This window comes from Natrix helvetica (genome assembly GCF_964273705.1).
Source record: "Natrix helvetica genome assembly, chromosome: 2".
NCBI lineage: Eukaryota > Metazoa > Chordata > Lepidosauria > Squamata > Natricidae > Natrix > Natrix helvetica.
In genome coordinates, this window is record NC_138552.1 from 139,334,391 (window position 1) to 139,357,327 (window position 22,937).

At 39.7% G+C, this 22,937-nt stretch overlaps 1 protein-coding gene across 1 annotated transcript in view; it reads right to left on the minus strand.

Moving 5' to 3' along the window:
- The window catches only part of FOXO1 (forkhead box O1), a 49,462-nt gene extending 26,921 nt beyond the window's left edge, over window positions 1-22,541 (minus strand). Inside the window, exon 1 of the mRNA XM_081942703.1 lies at window positions 21,748-22,541. Coding sequence (XP_081798829.1) covers window positions 21,748-22,317 — 570 coding nt within the window. The 5' untranslated portion in view covers window positions 22,318-22,541. The remainder of the gene's footprint in view (window positions 1-21,747) is intronic.
- Window positions 22,542-22,937: the final 396 nt, after the last annotated feature.

Below are 22,937 nucleotides of genomic sequence, written 5' to 3' on the forward strand. Positions count from 1 at the left end.
ATGCAGAATTTGTACGTTTTCTTATAAAAATATAAATTTAAAGAACATGAGATTCCCAAGAATTTGTCTTGTCTAAAAGTCCCTAACTTTCATAATGAAAGCTGGCAGATATTGATTGCTAAGTAGATATAGACTAGGCGTATCATGACAATAAAAACAAAGCTGAATTTTCTTTGGCTATAACTTAGATTAATTTTAGAATGCAGGCAGTAATTATGCAACTGAAATTTGGTTAGATTACTTGGTCATAAAATTCTTAAAATATTTTTCAAAGGATACCGTAATAATCTTCACTGGCACTGTCTTTTGATGTATAAATTGATATTTGTTTTAATAAATAAATAGGTTAACAAACAAATAAACTGCTGTCGTTCAGGTGCATTTCTTCAGACATTGCTGAAGATACTGTAGTAAAATCTAACCTTATCTTATTTTGTGCTCAATGATGGAATATTCATCTAAAATTTAATTCATTCCAACACATGGTTTATTTCCACATATACTGCTTGTACTTCATTCAACATCTATCCTTCAACTTTTTACCATTTCAACATTTATAACCTGAGTTTTAATTCCATTCTTTAACATATAACTATAATTCCTACACAAATCTCTAAAATACTCCTTCCAGTAGTCCTTCATTCAATTTCCTCTTAAATGTTCTATCACCTTTATTTCTAGAAACTTCCATTGTGCTGGAACTGCTTGTTTAGCCCTCTTTAGCCACTTCTAAACTTTTTTAAAAATCCATCAGTCAATCTGCATTTTCTCCACATCTTTTAATTTTAATCTTTCCTTGCCTCTCTTTCACGTTCATTCTTATACACATTATAAAGTATCTTATTTTATGCAGCAGTTATCTCATATGTACATTATATTTTCATCCATACCCTTTTAAAATTTATCATTCCCCCAAAGATCTTTTCTTATTCTTATCATTAATATTTATTAATATTAATAATATTAATAACAGTTCTGCAGCATGTAATTCTTTTTACTCTGTTACAACCTATCCATCTTGACCTTTGCTATATCCACTTTTCACTCATTCTGATGGGAAATTAATATTTTGCATAAAAGAATCATATCTCTCCCTTCAGATGTTTTATTCTTATTTTAATATTTTAACAGTTTTTCCTGTTCATTTTTCTTAAAATCTACTCTTGATACTACCAAATATAGTCTATATTCAGAACTTATCATTATCTATATACATTATTTCTGGTTCTTCTGTTATCACCTTTTACTGGAGAATATTGCAAAAACCTATGGATTCCTATTTTCATACAATTTAGAAGAATCTAGATGACAACTATTAGTACTTTCTGATATACGCTTTTTCTCTTAAATCCAACCTTAACTTTTCTACATGTATTAATTAGCCTTCGATTCATCAGAAAACTTCCCATTGCATTTTAATTTCTGAAGCCCTTCCTTCCTTCCTACCTACCTACCTACCTACCTACCTACCTACCTACCTACATTATTTATCCTACACTTCAAGTTGTAATCTATATTATTATGATTTGGTTGTCATCAGATGGGCCCACACTATTGACCAACACTAATCACTGTCACTTTAGTCAATCAAAGTTTTCATGTAACACATTTTGGTAAGATAAAGGATGTAAACCATTTTTACATATATCATAACACATGTTGCATTAACTACTAATTTTAAGGACAGTCAGTTTGGTATACTTTACTAATATCTCACAAGCATAAACAAATCTCACTTGTACTATAAGTTGTATCCCATGCTATTCCATGCAAGCTAGGATCTCTAGCCAGTAGATTACCTTGTACGCCAATGTACTAAAACCCACTGACTAAAAGATACAAGCAGCATACTAATATACATTCAAATGTATTAATTTGTAAAATCTAGTGAATGAAGGTCATGATACTCCTCTCCATCAAAAAAACAAATCTGGGGGTATGAAGTCTGCCTTGGTAAGGACTAATAAGAGCAGTTATTTTGAAGAACTTCCTAACATGGGGGTTTTGAACACATTAGACCTTTGTGCATCTTCTAAAGTTTAAAAAACTCCATTGATAATCCTTCCAATATGTTGATAGGAGGATCTGAACTGAAGAACAAGTTCTTCAGTTAAGATCTGCTGAAAGTCTTTTTCTGACTGAAAATAAAAGCCTTTTTTAGATACAGTATAGGGATGTCCTCAATTCTAGCATATGTATTCATCGGTTCCATCTGTTGGGGACCTTCTGAGAATTGAAACTTTTAAAAAAAGAAATAGGCTTGCTTTTCCAACAGTCCCTTGGTCAACCTCCAGACGTTTATATTTAGGAATTCTCTTTTCTGGTTTTGACAAGCCTGGCTTAGTAGATATTTCCATCAGGGGATGGAATCAATCGATTCAGCAGAAAACAAGAATTGGAAACTATAAGTATCTTGGTTACTTCAGAGTTATGAAGATCTTTTTTAGCCATTAATTTCTTTATTTGTATGATTTTGCTTATCAGTGCCAGAGGAAAGGAGGCCCAGAAAAGTCCACTAGATCAATTCAACTTCCATTACTGTCACATCTTCCTCTTGGAGACAAGTCTTGGCGCCTAAATCAGTGTTTCTTAAGCCTGGCAATTAACAATGTGTGGACTTTAATTCCTAGCATGATGGCTAGAGAATTTTCATCTTCCCCTGATGTCAACACTGACAATTAACAAGGAGAGTGAACTGAAGCTAGATATGAAGGAGACCAGCCACTAAAGCTACGGGGTCCTGGAACCCAGAGATTTGCCATCTCTAGAAATCAGGAAAATGGGGCTCCTATAATGAATTAGAAAATTAGAATTATTCTGAAAGGCCAAAAAAAAATTGTTTTTGTTTTATCCACATGCATTATACTGTTCCTGCAAGAAGATACTGTATATTACATTTTTCTTAAGCTACAAGCATCTTGCTTATAGTTCAATATAATAAAAAGGGTGTTGGTACTTACCTGATATGCCTCTTCTCATAGTGGGGGAGGAGTATCCAGGATGGGTTGACCTTGTCCTCTCTTGATTGGACTGAGTCAGATAAGCTCTTTTAGCCACGACTTGGTCACTAGGCTCCACCCAGTTATCGGCAAAGAACTCTATCCGACTCGCTGTACCATCCACTCTAGACTTTATTTTAGTTTCAAACCTTTATTTATTACTTCAACAGAACAGTTCAACAAACAACATAGCAATTTCGCAACATACCCATATCAGGGAGGGGCTGGATACTCCTCCCCCACTATGAGAAGAGGCGTATCAGGTAAGTACCAACGCCCTTTCTCCATAGTGAGGGGTATCCAGGATGGGATGTACCAAAGCCTATACATCCCTAGGGAGGGTTACACATTTGAGTATATGCCCAAACTTATGTCTGGTGAGACCTCTCCCCTGCCTTGTGAACAGCCTACAACACCCTATGTCTGAATGAGGCTTCCGCAGAAGTAAAGGAGTCCAACTTGTAATTCCTCACGAATGGTGAGGGGGAAGACCCCGTAGCTGCCCTACAGGTCTCATATAGTGAGGCCTGCGTGGCCCAGGCCGCCAAAGTGGCTGCACTTTGTGTAGAATGCACTGTGATAGAGCTCGGTGTTTGCAGACCCTGTGCCTGATAGGAAGAAGCAATACAGGTTCTTAACCACCTGCCTATCATGGTGAAAGTCACCTTGTTCCCCAGGGACCTCGGCTGGAAGGAAACAAATGGGACTTCCGACTTCCTGTTGGCCTGGTTCTTCTGAGGTAAATCCTCAGAACCCTCCTCATGTCCAAGGTGTGCCACTTCCTCTCTAATGAGTAAGAAGGGTCCGGGCAGAAATTGGGCAGTATCAGCTGCTGCGAGTGATGGAAGTAAGAGCACACCTTGGGTATGAAGGAGGGGTCCAACTTAGCACTACCCTGTCCTGGTGGAACACGCAGAAATCTTCCCTGGTAGACAGAGCCTGCAGTTCGGATATCCTCCTAGCGGAGATGATGCCCACCAAAAAGGCCACCTTAAGTGTCAGGAACGTCAGAGAGACAGTACGCAATGGATCAAACGGAGGGCCTGTCAGAGCGTCCAACACCTTATGTAAGTCCCAGGAAGGGTACCTGTGCACGTGGACAGTTTAAGATTGGAGGCCCCCTTGAGGAACCGCCTGACCATCGGATGGTGAGTCAGTGTCTGAGATCTACCGCCCAGGAGTACCGCTGAAATGGCCGAGACCTGTCTCCTAATCATGCTGGGAGCCAACTCTCTGTCCAGCTCCGCCTGAAGGAAGTCCAGAACTTGTGCAACAGTGGCCCGGACCGGATCGTGGCCCCTAGAGATGCACCATGTTGAAAAAGCCCGCCATGTAGCACCATAAATGTGCTCCATGGAGGGTCTGCGAGCTGCCTGGATAGTCTGTATAACCCTGTATAAGAGGAGTATAAGAGGAGCTTGCCTCTTTAGCCGCCCTGGAGGAGGTGTGCTTCATTTTGTTCTTTACCTTGCCACCCCCACCCTTGGATGGACCTTCAGGGGTAATCTCTAACCTGATTGGAGGCTCTTCTGCCCCTATATTGGGGCTGCTGACTTTAGAAGTGAGGACTTGATTCCTGCCTGTGTCCTCCAAGCTGCAGGAGGCCGCCATCTTGGGCCACGTGGGGACTCTCCTCCCCCTTCTTTACAAATGGTGCTGCATGGCAAATACAACAGCCCTGCCGGTCAGGGCTTCGAAAAAGTGGCTTGTGCTACTAAGAGCTGCCGCGCTCTCTCCTGTGGCCTCCTGCTGTTAACAGCAGCTTGCTGAGAGCCTTGCTGCCCCCTCCTCCAGCTGCTTTCCTTTCTCTTCCTTAAAGGGAAAGTTTTTCCTTAAAGGGAAGACCTTCTTTAAAGGGAAAGCCTCAGCAGCGATCTGAGCCTCGTTGCCCTGTCTGGGCTTCTCTGGCTAGTCAGGCACTCAGAAAAGGACTGAATAGGGCTTGCATAAATCGTGATAGCAAGGTTGCCAGAACACAGGATGACAAAGCCCAAGGTGTTGAAGAGAATCCTCACCTGGAGGGAGGGGTCCCCTTCTGCAGCCCTGCCAGGTGAAGAGAAACCTGGCAATCTTTCCTCAGGTTCCAGGCCGGGGGGGGTGTCTTCCTACTTCTGGCCTTGTGGCCGATGCGCCCCAAGGTTTGGTGCCTCTGCCTTTCATACTTGGAGCTAGGCTTGGGGGGGGGGGGGTTGGATTCACAGCCTGCCTCTTTAGCCCCCTTGGTGGAGATATGCTTCCTTTTTGTCCTATGCCTTGCCTCCCCAGCCCTTGGCTGATGCCTCCGAGATGGTTTCTAACCTTTTTAAGGGCTCCTCAGTGCCTCCGATGGTTGCTGGCTGCAGGGCTGAGTGCTTGGCTCCTGCTGGCCTCCTCTGAGTTGCTGGGGGGCGCCATCTTGGACCACATGGTTTCAAAATGGCTCCCGGCTCCAAATTCAAAAGGCTCCTCTTTGCTGGAGCACATGGAAGCGGCTTGTGGCTTTGCAGGCTGCCGCGCGGCTTCCACTGCCGCTGGGAGCTCTCTCTTGCGTCCCCCTGCCTCCCGCAGCTCTTTCTGAGCCTCTCCGGCTCTCACCTTGTTCTCTGGCGATCGCTGCCAGTGCAGGCGCTCCCGAGTGTTTTAAAATGCCGTGGTTCATCGCTCAACCCGAGGGGAGCGGTGGAGCACTCCGGCGCCCTTAGAGCCTCCTTGGGTGTTGCCCTTGCCTGTCTTTGGTGAGAGTCCTCACTTAGTGCCCTGGGCTGCGCACCGCCTTAGCAGTTGCTGCGCAGACTTTCTACCCCCGCTGGGGGTTTCCTCAGCCTCTAGTGATTGATCAGGCAGCGTGGAGGCAATTTCAATTGCTTTTGCAGCAATTAAAAAATTTTCCTTTAAGTTTCTTCAGGATCTCAGAATGAACACAGGCATCAGTTGATGGACTGAGTCGATAACTGGGTGGAGCCTGGTGACCAAGGTGTGGCTAAAAGACTTATCTGATTCAGTCCAATCAAGAGAGGACAAGGTCAACCCATCCTGAATACTCCTCCCCTCACTATGGAGAAAGATGAAATTTGGTACCCAGGTTGCTCTTCTAGCATCCTGCATTATTTTGATTTAAAAGACCCAAGAGTCAAAAAGTCATAGCTGAAATAATAAATGACTTATTTTTCATCCTGGTAAAGGAAATACATCATGACCCATTGTGATACACTCACAGATGCTGTTTTCACAGGAAAGTTTAAAAATAACTGAATCAATCTGCCTTGCTACTAACATAAAAAAGCACCTTCCCACAATTCATTGGGAAAGAAAAGACATGTTTTCAATACATTGAGTGAATTTAGAAGGAAACTGCCTCTTAAGTGGAGAAACAACAGGTCCCCTAATTAATTTTAAGAAATTGGGGGGGGGGGGGGATTTGGGAAAAACATAATCTGATAAGGCTGAACAAACCAATTCTTTCTATAAGCCATTGTTCTTTAACTCTAGAAAAAAGGCATACATTTAGGTTGTATTTTTACAGAATTCTTCTGGTTCTCCTGAGAAAGTTTTCCAAAAATCAATCAATGCACACTTCAACATGAAAATCTAAACTCCAAGGGGTGGAAATCAGCACAACTAGATTTAATAGGGCTACTGAGACATACACAAGACAAGATTCTTCTATGATCTTTAAACACATTATATCCTGTAGGATTTCCTGCAAAACAAATTGAACTTGTCCTTATTGCAAAGTTCTACTCATTCATCCTGGCCTGTTATCCATAATTGTAGATTAAGTATGATTAGTATTTAATATTCCCTTAATTGGTGTTTCTTTCCTGCAGGAAATTTTTTTTAGTGACTGGTTTCCTAGTATCATGGCTTCCTTTTACGGTGAAATGTCACTGCCATGAAGAAATGAAAACATTATGCAAAGTACAGACAGTAATTAACACCTCTCCCCCCCCCCCCATATGCATATATAAAGAATTAAGCCAACTAATTAAGAAGTAAACATTAATCACTTGCCAGGAGGCAAAATCCATATTGTAAACTTTTAATTCAGGAGTAGAGAATCTGTGCCTTAATTATGTAGTTGCAACCTAATTCCAATAGTCTTTCCCTGCTCATCAATTTGGCTGCCACTTCATGGAGAACATAATCTGGCCCAATGGCTCTATCATCTCCTCCTAAACTTGCTGGACCAGACTGAAAGGTCTTCCACACCATAGCTTTGTTGCATGAATGACTCCCATGCATAAACTAGCTAAAAGCTAAATTCATTCAAGAAATCCCTTTTCTTATTTCAGCTTCCTCCACTTGGCCAAGGGGATGGCCTACTGTTGTCTTTCGATTAAAGGACTTGACTGTGATCATATTTCTTTGCTCCACACATTCATGCTGGGAAAGGAAGCTGGACAAATCTTAAAGGATGTGGCTTCTACTGACACGAACACCATGTGGCTTCTACTGACACGGACATTGTGTAAGAATCCCATTATATCCAGTGGATTAATATGGGGAGGGAGGGAGGGAGGGAGGGAGGGAGGGAAGGAAGGAAGGAAGGAAGGAAGGAAGGAAGGAAGGAAGGAAGGAAGGAAGGAAGGAAGGACTGACTGACTTTGATTACATGGTTGCAGCTGCTATCTTTACTTCTTTGACTCCCTCTGGATACCCAAGAGTAGCAATATCAGATACAGAAGTACCAAAAAATCATGTTACCAATGTGTTTAATTAAAATGTAAAGTCAATTACATTTCATTAAACATCAATTATGTCCCTGCTTCCCTAAGAAAGGTGATTTCTGAGATAACAGCATTATGTTTTATTTTCCCAAGATAATTAGTTCTATGATTCTTCTTGTCACTTAGTCCAAAAGGGGAAGCTGACAGAACTGTTGTCAATTTCATCAGATTAACAAAAGGCCCAGCGTCACACACACACACAAAGAAACACACCTTAATCATTCCACCAGTGAACTTGTAAAAGAAATGAAAATGATCCATCATTTAATTGGACCACTAGAAAAGCTAAAAATGGTTCACTGGTTAAGGTCTCTTTAGAAAGGGGCATGCAGCCAGGAGATCAATCAGTGACTAGAAGGAAAAGGATATCCTTCACTAACACTGAACCTAATACTGAAGATGCTACCTAGTCTGGTAATGAAATAACTAAGCTTAGGAAGCACTCTGTGGTGTCCTTTCCTCCACCAATTGTAGTGGAGATATTCGTCTACCACAAAAATGTAAGACAGCAGCTGAAGCCTAACCTGACAACATTGTTTGCCCCAGAAGAAATCAGAAAGCACATTTTTTGATGCAAAAGTCAAGTGGAAGTTGCCCTCCCAGTGAGCTGGAACTGAGTATATAATAATGACCATATATCTATGTCACCACTAAGAGTTAACAACAACCTGATAGTACATACCCAATCAATCTGATGTCAATGTGAGTTCCTGCCCTTGAAAAATGGCTAGTAGGTCATGCTTGCACTGGGACTGCACACCGTGCAGAACAATCCAAAATCAAAGAGAGGAGCTTCTTCTCGTGACAGACAGTTTGGTCTAGTGGTTAAGGCATCAGACTAGAAACAGGAAAGTGTGAAAGCCTTAGGCATGAAATCCAGCTGGGTGATCTTGGGCCAGTCCCTCTCCCTCTAGCTCACCTCACCTCACAGGGCTTTTATTGTGAGGAAAATAGGAGAGGAAGCTGTGCTGAATATGTTCTCCGCCTTGAGCTATTTGTAAAAAAAATAAAGACGTAATGCAAATAAATAAATATGGTAGAGACGAGGAGTGACTGTCAGCAGTTCAGCAGTTTGAATCTCACCAAGCTCTAGGTTGACTCAGCCTTCCATCCTGCCGAGGTGGGTAAAATGAGGACCCAAATTGTTGGGGGCAATAGGCTGACTCTGTTATACTACTTAGAGAGGGCTGTAAAAGCACTGTGAAGCGGTATATAAGTGCTGTTGCTATTGCGGTTGGTACCTGGTTCGGTTATCAGTGGAGAAAGGAACCTCTTTCTCTATAAAGAGGAATGGGAATACTCCTGACTTTTCATTCTGTGAAAAATACAATTTTTGTATTTAGACAAAATTGCTTTTCTTTGATTTACTGCTGAGCAGAAGCAACAGCAATAGTCCTTAGACTTATATACTTACTTGAAATTACAGGAGATGTTGGCTCAGTGACTAGATTGGACAAATGCTCTTCTTGTCTATCCTACTACTTAAAACTGAGTATACATAAGTGTACAACACCTGTTATATATTCTCCCTATATGTATTATCCTGACATATATGTATGTACGTACGTACATACACACATACATACGTACATACAATTCTGATACGTTACATTTTGAAAAGCAGTTTATAAATTGTTTAAATATAGGATTTGATATCTTACCTCTAATTGCCAATGTTTCAATGTTGCTAATTACCAAACACTGAATGTGCTATAATTTCAAACAGGAATCTGTCACTTAACATATGCCATGTAAAATGCCATTCAACAATGGAAGAAAAGGAATTTGAATGTGTTCCCTGCCATAAACCAATAATCCTCTTTAACTTGGATTAGTGATAATACAGTGACGCCTCAATGCACCAAAATTTCCATGGTGCCTATATGCCTAATAATGTCGTTTGCACGTCACTACAGATGATATACTCTTCAATTTAATAATTTTTTTTCTTTCCAATTTGTGGTTTAAATCAAGGTTTCATTATATTTGCTATTCAGACGAGATCTTTAGAGTGCCAGAAATATTTTGTGTGTGTCGCTCCTGATTCTCTACTTGAAGGACTATTCAGCCCCACTATCTACTCTACTTTTCCACTTTCCCTATTTTTTTTTTATTTTCCAGCTTCCTCCTTTATTTGTTTCTCCGAAATGGCTTTTTCAACTTGACTTCCTACCTTGGGTTCTGGCTTGAAATTAGCTATTCTATATTTTAGTTTATGTCACCCTGTTTTCTTTTGCTTTCTCGGCCCTGCCATGGGATGTCATCCATTGTTTCAACCAAACTCTGCAGGGGCTACTGCCCTTAGCATTCTATATACTTTGTTACCAACAATTAAAATAACATGTTTTCAGTTTAATCCATCGCACTAAAGGCAGCAAAAGAAAGTGTGAGAATTTATATATTTATTCATTAGAGCATTCATCAATGCTCTTCCATCACAACTCTTTATGTAATGTATTTGTAATTCATTCTTTACTGATGGATCCCTCAATTTTTAAATGCAGTTGGCCCAATCGCCATGTCTATTAAGTGGATATGCATCTGTTCTTATGGTTTTACTCTCTTAGGCTATTATATTTTTAATACCCACAGAAATGTATTTTTAATAAACTAAATTATTTCTGCTCTTCTAATGCTTCTAAATGCTTGTTTGCAGGCTCACCCTATTTTACTACTTCTTGCTAGTCCAAGTTAAGCTATTATCAAATCACTACTCATTTGATTCTTGAACAGTCTCATTAAGATTGAGCCATATAGGACTCTTTTCTAGAGTTATATAGAAAGGAGGCAAGAACAATTCTTGGGGGAAATCTTAGAACTTTGTTTGTTCCTATCTCCCGCCTCATGTTTATATATTCCTAGGGGTATAACTGTAGAGGGACACTTCAATTATTCCCTTTTTTTCCCTTAAAGTGATGAATAAACCTACTAAAAATAGCAAGGCCTTTAAAAAATGAGAGTTCAGTAAAATTCCACACCCCATCCCAAATAGGAAGAGAAAGTTACATCTGAACAATGTAGGGATTCTGTTTAAAAATCACATCAGAATTACTATTCTTTTGTAATTTCCCCAGCTCAGTTGGAAAAAAAAATAGGGAGAAAGAAAATCACCAGAATGTGAACTGCAAGCAGAAAAGCAGTATTTAGTTTTGGGCAGAGTTCAGCCTATTTTGCAATCAGTTGCCCTCCCATTAAGATCAGGTCTGCAAGGACTCCTTGATTTTCAGCTGCATATAAATTTACTACTACCTGTGGTGGTAGGAATGTTTCACTACGCCTAATAGAGAAGCTACAAATATTACTGAGTGAGTCTGATCTAGCAATCGTGAGGGGTCCCTGGTGCTCACTGAGCTTAGTTCAGGGGTGTCCAAACTTGGGAACTTTAAGACTTGTGGACTTCAACTCCCAGAATTCCCCAGCCAGCCATGAAGACCACAAGTCTTAAAGTTCCCAAGTTTGGACACCCCTGGCTTAGTTGTTTCTTTGCAGAGACATTTCATTACCCAAACTAGGTAACATCATTAGTGCTACGGTAGTAAGTAGTAAGGAGTGGGGTTTGCTCTCACTTTATATAGAAGTAGAATAAACTGAGAGCAAATCCCACTCCCTACTCACCCTGATGATGTTATCTAGTTGGGTAATGAAACGTCTGCAAGAAAACAATTAAGCTCAGAGAGCCCCAGGGACTCTTTATTTCAGCCCTGAGCTAGAAATATTCCCTTTTATTGGTCTAGCAACAGTTTTTACACAATCATGATTATACCATGGCAGTGTGGTCTATGCAGAAGCATTCAAAAGTTCCACTGGAAAAAGATGCACTGGTTAGGCTGCTAATTGATATACAGTATTGGGCCCCTTATCCAATGGTGGGATTCAATTTTTTTTTACTACTGGTTCTGTGGGCATGGCTTGGTGGGTGTGGTGTGACTTGGTGGGCCTAGCAGGGGAAACTTACTGCAAAATCCCCATTTCCTCCTAATCATCTGGGAATCGGGAGGTAGAGAATAGATGGGGGCGGGGCCAGCCAGAGGTGGTATTTACCGGTTCTCTGAACTACTCAAAACTTCCGCTACCACTTCTCCAGAACTGGCCAGAAGCTGCTGGATTCCACCTCTGCCCTTATTCTCTCTTTATTGAGAGATTGGAAAAAAGGGCATTGTTTAGGATCTCTTCAAATGGGTATTTTCTAACATTTGCTCAAATCCTACCTAGTGAGATTTCCTCTTCCTTGGGCCCTAGTATTTGTAGCAAAAAAACATCATTTCTTTGTTTATTTGTTGCACAAAAATAATCTCTGAAAAAACTCATAGAGAAAGGTGCAGGGCTAGAAAACAAGAAACTATGAGTTCTAATCCCACTTTAGACATGAAAGCTGGCTAGGTGACTGGGCCAGTCACTCTCTCTTTCTCAGCCCAAGCCACGTCTCAGGGTTGTTGTTTTTGTTAAGGGGGAAATAAGAGGAAGAAGGAGTATTATGTATGTTCACTGCATTGAGTTGTTTATAATGAAATAAATGTGGGATTTAAAAAAATCTAATAAATAAAAAAAACAAGGAAATCAGCTTATTTTTAATTGAATGCACACACCTGGGATTCAGTTGCATCGATCAACTGTGCCTGTAAAATAGAACAGACTGCTTTTCTTATCCAAAAATACATTATTGTTCCTTGCATGCCCTTGCATTAACAAGCAACCTGAGTTTATTATATTCAGATTATATCTCTAAGATTTCTTTTATCGTTTACTATGTTCTAATGTTTGTCATTATCTAATGGGTTTTTCAATATTATTTTATTATTTATAATTATTTACTATAGATTCTCATTTGCCCATTTTATTTCAGTGCTTTTTATTTTCCAAAACAACCACTTGACAGGAGCTAACAGAATGCCACATTTTAAAAATTAAATGGTCCCTTTAAATTTAGATGAAATGCTAAACCAAGAACACATAGGGTATGTTTTCAAACACTAGTATTCCTCGATCGATGATTAAATGTTTAATCTCTTTGAATCACTTATAAAGTAATGAAGGTGGAATAAAAATCTAATAAATCAATAAAAACAAGAGGAAGTTTAAAAAATAAAAATGGTAATGTACTGTAGGTTTATGAAATGTACACTTGTGAATTTAATACAAACGTTTGAAGAATTCACACAGTATTTCTGTTCCGAAGGATATTTGTTTAACATAAATCTGGGTTTAATATTATATTGAGATTACCTTGCTTTGAAATAAAGCAGATATGCATCTTGGTCTTAATGAAACTTATATATTATATGAAAGAATGACTAAACTTGACTCATTTGGTATTTATGACATTCTTTTTCCAAAATGTACTGAGTCACAGGGTTACTATCAAGAAGTAAAATTTATCTTGAAAATACCTCTCCTTTTGGATGTGAGGTTGGTTGGGTTTTTTTTTTTTTTTTTTGGCATGCAAAAGAATGCTTCTTCTGAATCACTTATGTGTTCTTTCTTACAGGTGTGTCTGTTCCCCAGGCTCATAACTTTTGGAAAATAAATTAAGTTTTGATTCTTCAATCAGGTCTTTTATGATGTCATTTAAAAAAATGTAATCCCACCTTTGAACATTGTTTTGTATCTCTTTATGCGAGTCAGCTTCACCATCCTCTAAAAAAGAGGGATATAAATTAAGTGTGGTAATTTAAAAAATATTTTTTTAAAGATGTAGAAGGATATAGAGGGTGATGAGGATGATTCGCATAAAGAGATACAAAACAATGTTTACAACACTGCCAGAACTTACTTGCACATAAAAGTTATACAAAATACAGGGAGGTTATTTTTAAAAACTTGAAAATGCAAATGGCCGAATTGACATCATTTGAGTCAATATAAATCAAATTACATATTACACCCATTAAGAGACATTTTGATCAATGGCTGCTGCCACCATCTTTACCTCTGTGTTTAGTTAACATGTACACTCAATTGCATTTTGAGGGAGGGAGGGAGGGAGGGAGGGAGGGAGGGAGGGAGGGAGGGAGGGAGAGAGAGAGAGAGAGAGAGAGAGAGAGAGAGAGAGAGAGAGAATAAAATGTAGAGAAAGCACAACCAGTAATTCTTCTTGTAATTTCCATCTAAACTGACTGGCTTTAAATTCCTGGGCAAGCATATAAAAGAACCACCATTACAGTAATCAGTAGGAGGAAATGTTGAGGCAGTAAAACATGGGAAAGCACATCCTGAAAAAATATTTTTAAACATGCCTCTTGGCAGTCAATTATTGAATGGTAGCAAGCTGTCGTTTCCAAGCTATTTAGTATTAATAAATTCCCTTTGGGGTCTGCTTTTAACATTGCAGCTCTTTAAGCTGTACACTGGTCAGGTGTCAAAATTACACATGTCCTCAATTAACATTTAGACATGCAAGTACAGTTTTCTAGCCACTTCTCTAGTAATGTGGGAAAATGTAACAAATAGGACCACAGAGTAGAAAAGCATTGCTCAAGATTTTTTTCTACTACTGGGGCAGGAAACAATACATTCACAAAAAGAAATGAAAAAGCTGGGAAATAACAGGGTCACTGGAAGTTGGGTGGCATATTAATTTAATAAATTATTATTGTTACTTATATTGGAAACAAAAGAGAAAAAATGAATTGCACACAAGTTCCTCCCTTTTTGGTAACAAGAGGATATTCTTAGCATTAGTCTTATTAGTGCTAGTGTCATTAATTTGTTGTGGTTGTTTATTTTTATATTATTATTGTTGTTGTTATATACTTTATTCATAAAACATGAAACTCAGTCAACTGATCATTTAAAAATGCATCACAAATATTATTAACTGGCACTATGATTGATACAGGTTGCTGCCAGCATCCTAGGTATCAACCAAGTATTTTCTTAAAATTATGTGGTTATTCTTTGGTGAGATTCACAGCCTTTGGGGCTGGTTGGTAGCCTAACAGCTTGAGTCCTAACCAAGGGCCTAGGAACTGTTAAGGTAACATTGGAGGATATGTTGTTCCAAGTAGGAAGTTTTTTTTGTAGAGTCAGAATGTTCAAGTCAGGTAAATTTAAAATTTTCAAATAGCAAGGAAGCCATTTAGGTATTGCTCCAAGGGCTCCAATTACAATTGGGACAACACATGATTTCTATTATTATTATTATTATTATTATTATTATTATTATTATTATTATTATTATTATTATTATTATTATTATTAATAATAATAATAATAATAATAATATACAAAAGGTATAATAAAACTAGCGCTAACAATATAATTGTTAAATTGTACAATAGACAGGTTTTAAAATCAAACCCACATCCTCAATTACCATTCTTAAACTTGTAAGTGAAGTTAAGTTGCTCTCAACTGCTCATGATGTGTGTGGCACATCCCCATAGTTTTCTTGGCAGCATTACAGAAGTGGTTGTCACTCCTTTATTTTATTTTTAAAATTTCCCAGCCTCTTATAGGCCTGCTCTTTTGTAGTGACCCCCCAATCAAGTACTAATCAAATGCAACCCAACTTACATTTTTTGACATCAGCCAAGGTCCACTGATTTCCAGATAAAAAGTGATTTCATATGCATAAATACAAACCTTTAACGGTCTATTTTTAAGAAAATATATGTAGAAAAAATACCTGAATTACCCTGAAAAAGTTCAAAATAGTTTCTACTGAATAAATATTTTATGATTTTATAGTTGTGTTATCCCAAGCAACAATATCTTATTGGGCAAAGAAATATAAAATACTAGAAAGGTGTTAGATTACATATATAAAGTCATAATAAACTGTAAGCTACCCAGTGTCGCTGCATCAGTGAGATGGACAGCATAAAAATTTTAAAATATAATAATATAGTATTAGTATTATTGGTATAATATTATAGTATGGTATGGTATAGTATAGTATAGTGTACAATACAGTATAATATAATTAAAACAATGCAAATAGTGTATCAAAGTAAAAAAATACTCCAATTCTATTTTTGATATTAAAAGCAGTTTTCCAGATACGAAGTGCTGGAAATTCACGTTTTCATAAGCTTGCAAAGTGGATAGCAAGGCATACAGGTGAAGTATACAGGTGAAGGATGCCAGATGTTTTGTTATTCCTTTGGGGGGGGGGAGATGGTGGCAGCATAAAAAACCAATCAATTTGCCAAAGAGGAAAGCTCTGAAACTCAACATTTTTCATGCGGATAACTTATATGGGTAAAACTGACATACTTTTCTCATTTAATTTAATTGGTAAAAGTGCAGAGTCATAGTCCCAAGATAGATGGCCACATAAATCATTTAAATCAGGGGGTGTCCAAACGTGGGAACTTTAAGTCTTGTGGACTTCAACCTGGGGAATTCTGGGAGTTGAAGTCCACAAGTCTTAAAGTTCCCAAGTTTGGACACTCCTGATTTAAATAAACAAGCAACATCCAACGATTTATTTACAAATAAGAATTTAAGAAGTTCTAAATATAGCACTTTTTTTCTACTTCTGTGAATCTTCCTATCAGTGGGCTTTGAATTAACGTCACAGATCAGCATTTTTTCTGCAGATAAGTCTATTCAGGAATAAGCACATTGTCACCACTTCGTTATAAAACTTACGTTTAGCATTGCAATGATCATGGAGATTAAGCAGGTAATAGATCCTAAAATATTTTATTTAATACTTCATTAATATTTTATTAATGAAGAGTTGTTGCGAGACATTAAGAATTTTAGCTCCCACCTGAACTGGAAGTCCTGACTGTGAGCTCCACCCTGAAACACCAGCGTACATCCATGCAAGCATAATAAACAGACAATCTGATAAATTCGTGTTGCACCAATAATGCAAAAATAGTATCTTCAATGTTATAATACTGGACCAGTGATTTCCATTTTTCCAGCATAGGAAACATATGCAAGACCGTTTAAAGGAAAAATATAATTTTGCAACATAGGATGGCTGGGATTTAAAGAAATAGAAGCTGCTTTTTTTTACTTTTTGAAAACAGAATGAGGAGGAAACATTGTTAGCACATCACTGAGAGGTCCTGAGTTTCTACACTGTTTCCTATCATAGGCTGTCATTTTTTCCACTCTAATGAGAGATCATCAAAGTGTCAAATGAAACCAGGAAATCCGAGCTGCAGACAAAGAAATTATCAATTGTATACTTTCTTATATCTGTGCTTCAGACAAATACAGATAATTCAGAATTCCTTTCTCACTTCACTTGTAAAGCACATTGGAGCTTCACAATAATTCTACTGTCCAACTGATCTCGATGTTCCTTTTTAGTTCATGCGGTACAACTTTGAACAGTTGGTCACAATGCGGGTAATTTTTTAAAATCTTCTTGAGGCAACCCTCGCATTTCAGAAAGCGGATGCAATGAAACTCTTGTATTGATTTTTTAGAAAATGAGTATATTGTTTGAAAATATTTTATTTAATGGTATATTGTTATACCTCTTTAAAAACTTCCTTTTAAGAAATCCACTCTTATGTGTATTACTTCATCCTTTTGGATTGTGGTGTGGAGACTTATTCATGTGCTTCAGAAGCAGAGCGACTTCTATACTTTTTCACTTTTCAGAATTACTAAAATGACCCCTAAGGATACAATTCTAATTCCTGGATATTTCTAAACTTCAGGTTACCTCTGACTACTGACTATCCTGGCATGGCTTTACAGGAATTATAGCCCTGAACAGTCAGTTGCCAACTTTTGCCCAAATGTTTAAGGAACATTTAAGAATGGGAGAGTCACAGTTTTCATTAGCAACAAATGTAGTACTTTAAGTAACCAGAAAGTAAAAATACTCAGGAAACAGATGATCTCTTTTCTTAAAACTGAGAAGAACTGCTGCTTTGTTTGTATATTCCTTTCTAATATGGAATATCTAATTCACATGGATAGGCTGAAGTTCCTATTTTATTGGTTATAACATTGTCTTCAATTTTGAGTCCAGGAAATCAAGTAAACTGAATCAACTACACAAATGTCACATACTAATTTTAACCAGCAGTAACAGGTAGGTTTGTCATCAACAGTCTGTACTGACTTATGAATATAGAGCACAATGCAATCTGCATTATCACTTTGATGTATGGATGAGTAAATCTATTTTACTTGATTTACTTTTTGAGTAAAACTTATATTCAAAACTCAAATTGACAAATCCATCAGTTCAGGCAGAGGGCATTGAGGGGTGTGAACAGCTGTATCTCCAAGTTTGTTTGCAGAGCTAAAATACTGACAAAGACCCACATCCTATACTAAGAGTCTCCTTTTAATCCTATCATAGCAAACCATCTTTCCACACCAGTTTCTCTATAAAATGGAACAAATTGTTATTGACATGTAACCTGGGCAGGTTACAGTTCATTTTCTAACATTTAAATAAACCGACTCACACAAATTTCTTGGTGCTCAATATCTTTCTCCAGAATTAACAATTAGAGATTGTTGAGGATTAGATTTATTAGGTTATCTCACCAAAAACACTGAAGGAAATATAGAATTTTAAACACAAGTTTTTATCCATTTTAATCCATTTTTGTACAGACGCCACCATGAGCAGAAAAAATATATAGCATCTTTGGCAATTCCTCTTCTCTGTACAATTCACCACACCATTTCCCATGTTGTTTTGAAGCCTTCAGAGCAGATTGGAAATGCAAAAAAAGAAGGCAAATCACTGAAAACTACTTCTGGCTGCTTCTACTCACAGAAATCTCAGATACCTCAAAGAGTATTTCTGCAGCACAGTGAGCCAGTAGGCTGTGATCTATAGGCAGATTTTACAACAGAGGTTGCTTATTTTTTCTAGGGTCACCAGATGTGGCCTGCAAAACCCAGGACAATTACTAGATGGGAGCAAACAAAATAGAGTTTTCTGTGTCTCTTTCCTGCCATCTAGTGGCCACTGGGATTTTTACGGCTCAGACCTGATTTCTCTAATTTTATCCATACAAATTATTATATTTTGTTATATGATTCAATGGATACAGACACCACATGAACAAACTGATGAAAGGTGCAGCTTTTGCTAAGCCAAACTGCAGTCTGATTAGTTGTTTTTGAAAAGACTTAAGTTTTAAAACTAAAGAATGTAATATATTGTAAGAGCATTTTTCATCTTTAAGAGGTAAAAAGCATAGACAGCCAGAATTATGCCTGGCTCAGGAATTATGTAGCACTCAAGAAATGCAGGTGTTTTTTTATTATCATGTATAATTATTTCAAAGTAAATGTATTACCAAGATTTATAAAAACTAGATTTTACTTGAATATTAAAAATTGCTGAATAGAAATGTAATGGAATAAGAGTAAGTGCCATTTAGTTTTAAATCAATCAAATGCAAGACAATTTTTTGTGTCTAGGAAAAGGACATATTTATTTGATATAAATTTAACCAAATTAATCTGAACTTTAAATCAGAACACAGTAGTCCTTGATTTCTAATTTTAAAAAATGTATATACTATCAAATGTACTCTCCAGAGAATTATATAAAAGGGGCATTTCAAGGAAAAGTACTTGCCAAATAATGCAAATATTGAGGAATGAACAAATATTTGTATTGACTTCTTAAGCAATTCAGACACTGAATATGACACAACAGATGCTTATTACAGAAAACTGAATATTGTACATATTTTTCACCCTATGTTAGCCTATTCAGTAGGCATCAGCAACTAGACCCTTGCACAGCCATGCTATTTAAAAATATTCATCAGCACACATTTTCCTGGGTAAAAAAGCTTCACCAAGAAAAGCATTTTTTTCTCTAAACTAGTTAAAGGCAGGAACACTTCCTTCTTTCATACTACGTTAGTACATAGCAGATTTCTGTAGAGAAGTTCAGTATTTGTGACATACTCAAATTATAGCTGTCTACATAAACAACAGAGATCAATTATATTTGAAATTACGTCCAGACAAAAGGAAACTGGAAATAGTTTCTTACTGAACATTCAATCACAACAATCCGTAAACATTTGAACAGCTACTTTACTGCATTGCCCTTGACTTCATTGAAGTGTGTTTCCCATTTTCCGTTCCTGAAAATGAAAACTATTGGTCTGTTCATTGTATTTATGGGATCTATTTGTTAGAACTGCAAATATTGAATTAATTAAAACTAACAAAATGAAACTAAACTTTAAATCTGGGGGTTATGCTTTGTTGAATAATATGTTAGCTAAGCAAATGATCACTGTTAACTAGTATTTTTCCAGAAATGGAGATGGGAAAGCCGACAAACTATTTCTTTTCTCAAATGACATGCTACCAAGTTCTACTGCTCATATATTTCCATAATATTCTTCTGGGATTGACAATTCTGGGCACCACCAAAAGGCTAACTTTGATGAAGATTGCCACCGCTCTCCCTCAATACATTTGTTCTTTTTTCTACCAGTAATTATCACATTATAACATTGGGAATTTGTTGTGAATTAACAGTATATCTCCTTAACATATTAATAATTTAGTTCTTTTGCTTCTACCAAAAAATGTCGACTCCAATTTTTTTCCTTTGGAAAGTGTGCAGATAATATTTGTACGCTACTTTACTGAACTTAAATAACGAGTGAGAATTCAGGAGCCAAGAAAACATATCAACTCCCGTGAGAAATTCTCTCAAATGTTAGTAAGTGTAATATCTTGCCCACTGGAAGGACACCCCCCCCCCCAAAAAAAAAAGCTCAAGCATTTCAACTAGTCATTTCCCTCCATTAGGTAACATCTACACCAAGATACATTAGTAAAATATGAATGTAGCAGTACCTTTCTTTTTTAAAAAAAACCACCATACTATACTGTTGAGAACTGTTATACATTATTTGTTTCTCCTAATTTGTACTTTCTCAAAGCTATCAGATATAGATGCTTAACGTGAATTAACTGACTATGGCTATGAACGCTGGTAGATTTCCGAAAAGGAAGAAAATCTGCCTTGGTATAATGTGGAAGCAATATAGAAAGAAGTCAACTTTGTACTGCAATACAGCTACACCTGTAATATCCAGTTACTCCTCAATCCAACCTTAGCCAACATGACACCCTCCAGATGTGTTGGACTATCGTGTGGGAGCGTGAAAGACTCGAAGAGCATCAAGTTCAGAAAGGCTGCATTAGTCAAGCAAAACTGCTCAAGTGCCTGGATCACTCAAGGGCCTCTCAAAAATACCAGAGGAAATGACACAGCTGCGCTTGAAACCAGCTGTCTAGCGAGTTATGTATAGCAACTGGGACAAAGACAGGAAAGGACCAAAGGATCTGGGGACCCTTCTTCAACCTAACACTGCCCAAGTGGCTCTTCATCTGCGAACACCAAGAAAAAAGAGGACGCAGTGGGAAACTGAGAGTCCGTGAAAACCCATCCCCAGCATCAACAGGAAGGGGGGAAAGTGACTGCATACTAGACAACTACAGGTAGTCCTTGACTTACGTTCATTTGGTGACCGTTCAAAGGTTACAATGGTACTGAAAAAAGTGACTTATGGCCATTTTTCACACTTACCACCATAGCAACATCCCTCAAGGTCACGTGATCAAAATTCGGACGTTTGTCAACTGGTTCATATTATGACGGTTTTGGTGTCCCGGGGTCATGTGATCCCCTTTGCGACCTTCTGAGAAGTCAAATCAATGGGGAAGCCAGATTCACCTAACAACCCTGTTACTAACTTTAACAACTGCAGAAATAAACTTAACAACCACTAGAATGGGGCAAAACTCACTTAAGCAATGAGCCCCAATGGGCTCAGTTGTAGTCGTTAAGTCGAGGGCTACCTGTAGAGATTATCCCGCTGGCTCTCTGCAGATTTGGGGAGGCAGGAAGCGGAGGAAACCACAAGGGTCTTGAGCAGCTAAATTGCTCGGCTCTTTCCACTTCCCTCCTCCTCTCCTCCGCCGGCCTCACGTTACCTCTCGGCGAGGCAGAGTCTGTGTCTTTCCGCATTTAATCTACGCCGAAAGCAAAGTTGGCCGGAGTTGGCCGGGTGGGGGGGCGATGCCACCGACCACAAACCCCCCCTCCCCAAACCCCGGTGCCTGCTAACCTTCCATCCGGCGGAGCTGTTGCTGTCCCCCTTGTCCTTGAAGTACGGCACGTTCTTGACCATCCACTCGTAGATCTGGGAGAGAGTGAGCCGCTTCTCCGGGGCGCTTTCGATCGCCTTCGTGATGAGGTCCGCGTAGGACAAGTTGCCCCAAGCGTTGCGGCGGGAAGAGCTGCTCTTGCGAGGGCCCGTCACCGAGGCCAAGGCGGCGGGCCCTGCATGCTGCTGCTGCTGCTGCGGGTGCTGAAGGCACGGGAACTCCCCGCAAAGGCAACCGCCTGAAACTCCGAGGTCTCCGGCTCCGGAGCTGCCCGCCTCGAAGCCTTCGCCTCCGCCCGCTTCCAGCAAACTCAGCAGGTCACCGCCGGCGGAGGAAGAGGAGGAGGCGCCGAGGGCCGTGACCAGCCCGCAGCGGGACGGAGACGCGGCCCTCGCCGGAGTTGCAGTGGGCGTCTGTCCCGGACTAGACGGGGCGAGCTCCGGGCGGGGCAGAGGCCAAGTGCAGGACCTCGGCCGAGCCAGAGGCTGGAAATCGGGGTCGGTCTCCACGGGGTGAGGCGCCTCGGCCATGGCGAAGGAGGAGAGGGGCTGGGGGGGGGGAGAAGAACGAGGTTTCTTGAGCCGGGCGGGCGGCTTCCTCGTCTGGCAGCGGCCTCCTGTTGAGCGCCAGACGCCACTTGACAAACTCCAACTCCGTCCCGCGGCGGCCGCTCGTTCGCTGGCTGGCTGGGCGACAGGCGGGCAGGGCTCACGCAGTTAGCTCGACGTCCTGGCTGGGGAACGAGCACCAGCCCCGCCCACTCCGCCCGGGCCTAAGGGACGAGCGCGAGGGGGCGGCCCAAAGAGCCGAAAGAAACGCCCCTAAGGCTTTGCCCGCCTGGGTGGGGGGAGGCGGGTGCGGTCTCCTGTGCCCTGGGGAGGGAAGCGCGTCGGGGCATTTCCCCCCGCCCTACACACACAGACACAAACGCACGAACTATCGCAGTCCACCCCCACAACGCACAACACAGCTGGACTTTCGCAGTCCAAGCCACCTACACATACACACCGGCACTTTCGCAGTTCAAGCCCCCCCCCCCCACAGCTGGGCTTTCGCAGTCCAAGCCTCCTTCCACTACACACACAGCTGCACTTTCGCAGTCCAAGCCCTCACACAGCTGGACTTTCCCAGTCCAAGCCCCCCCCCCACT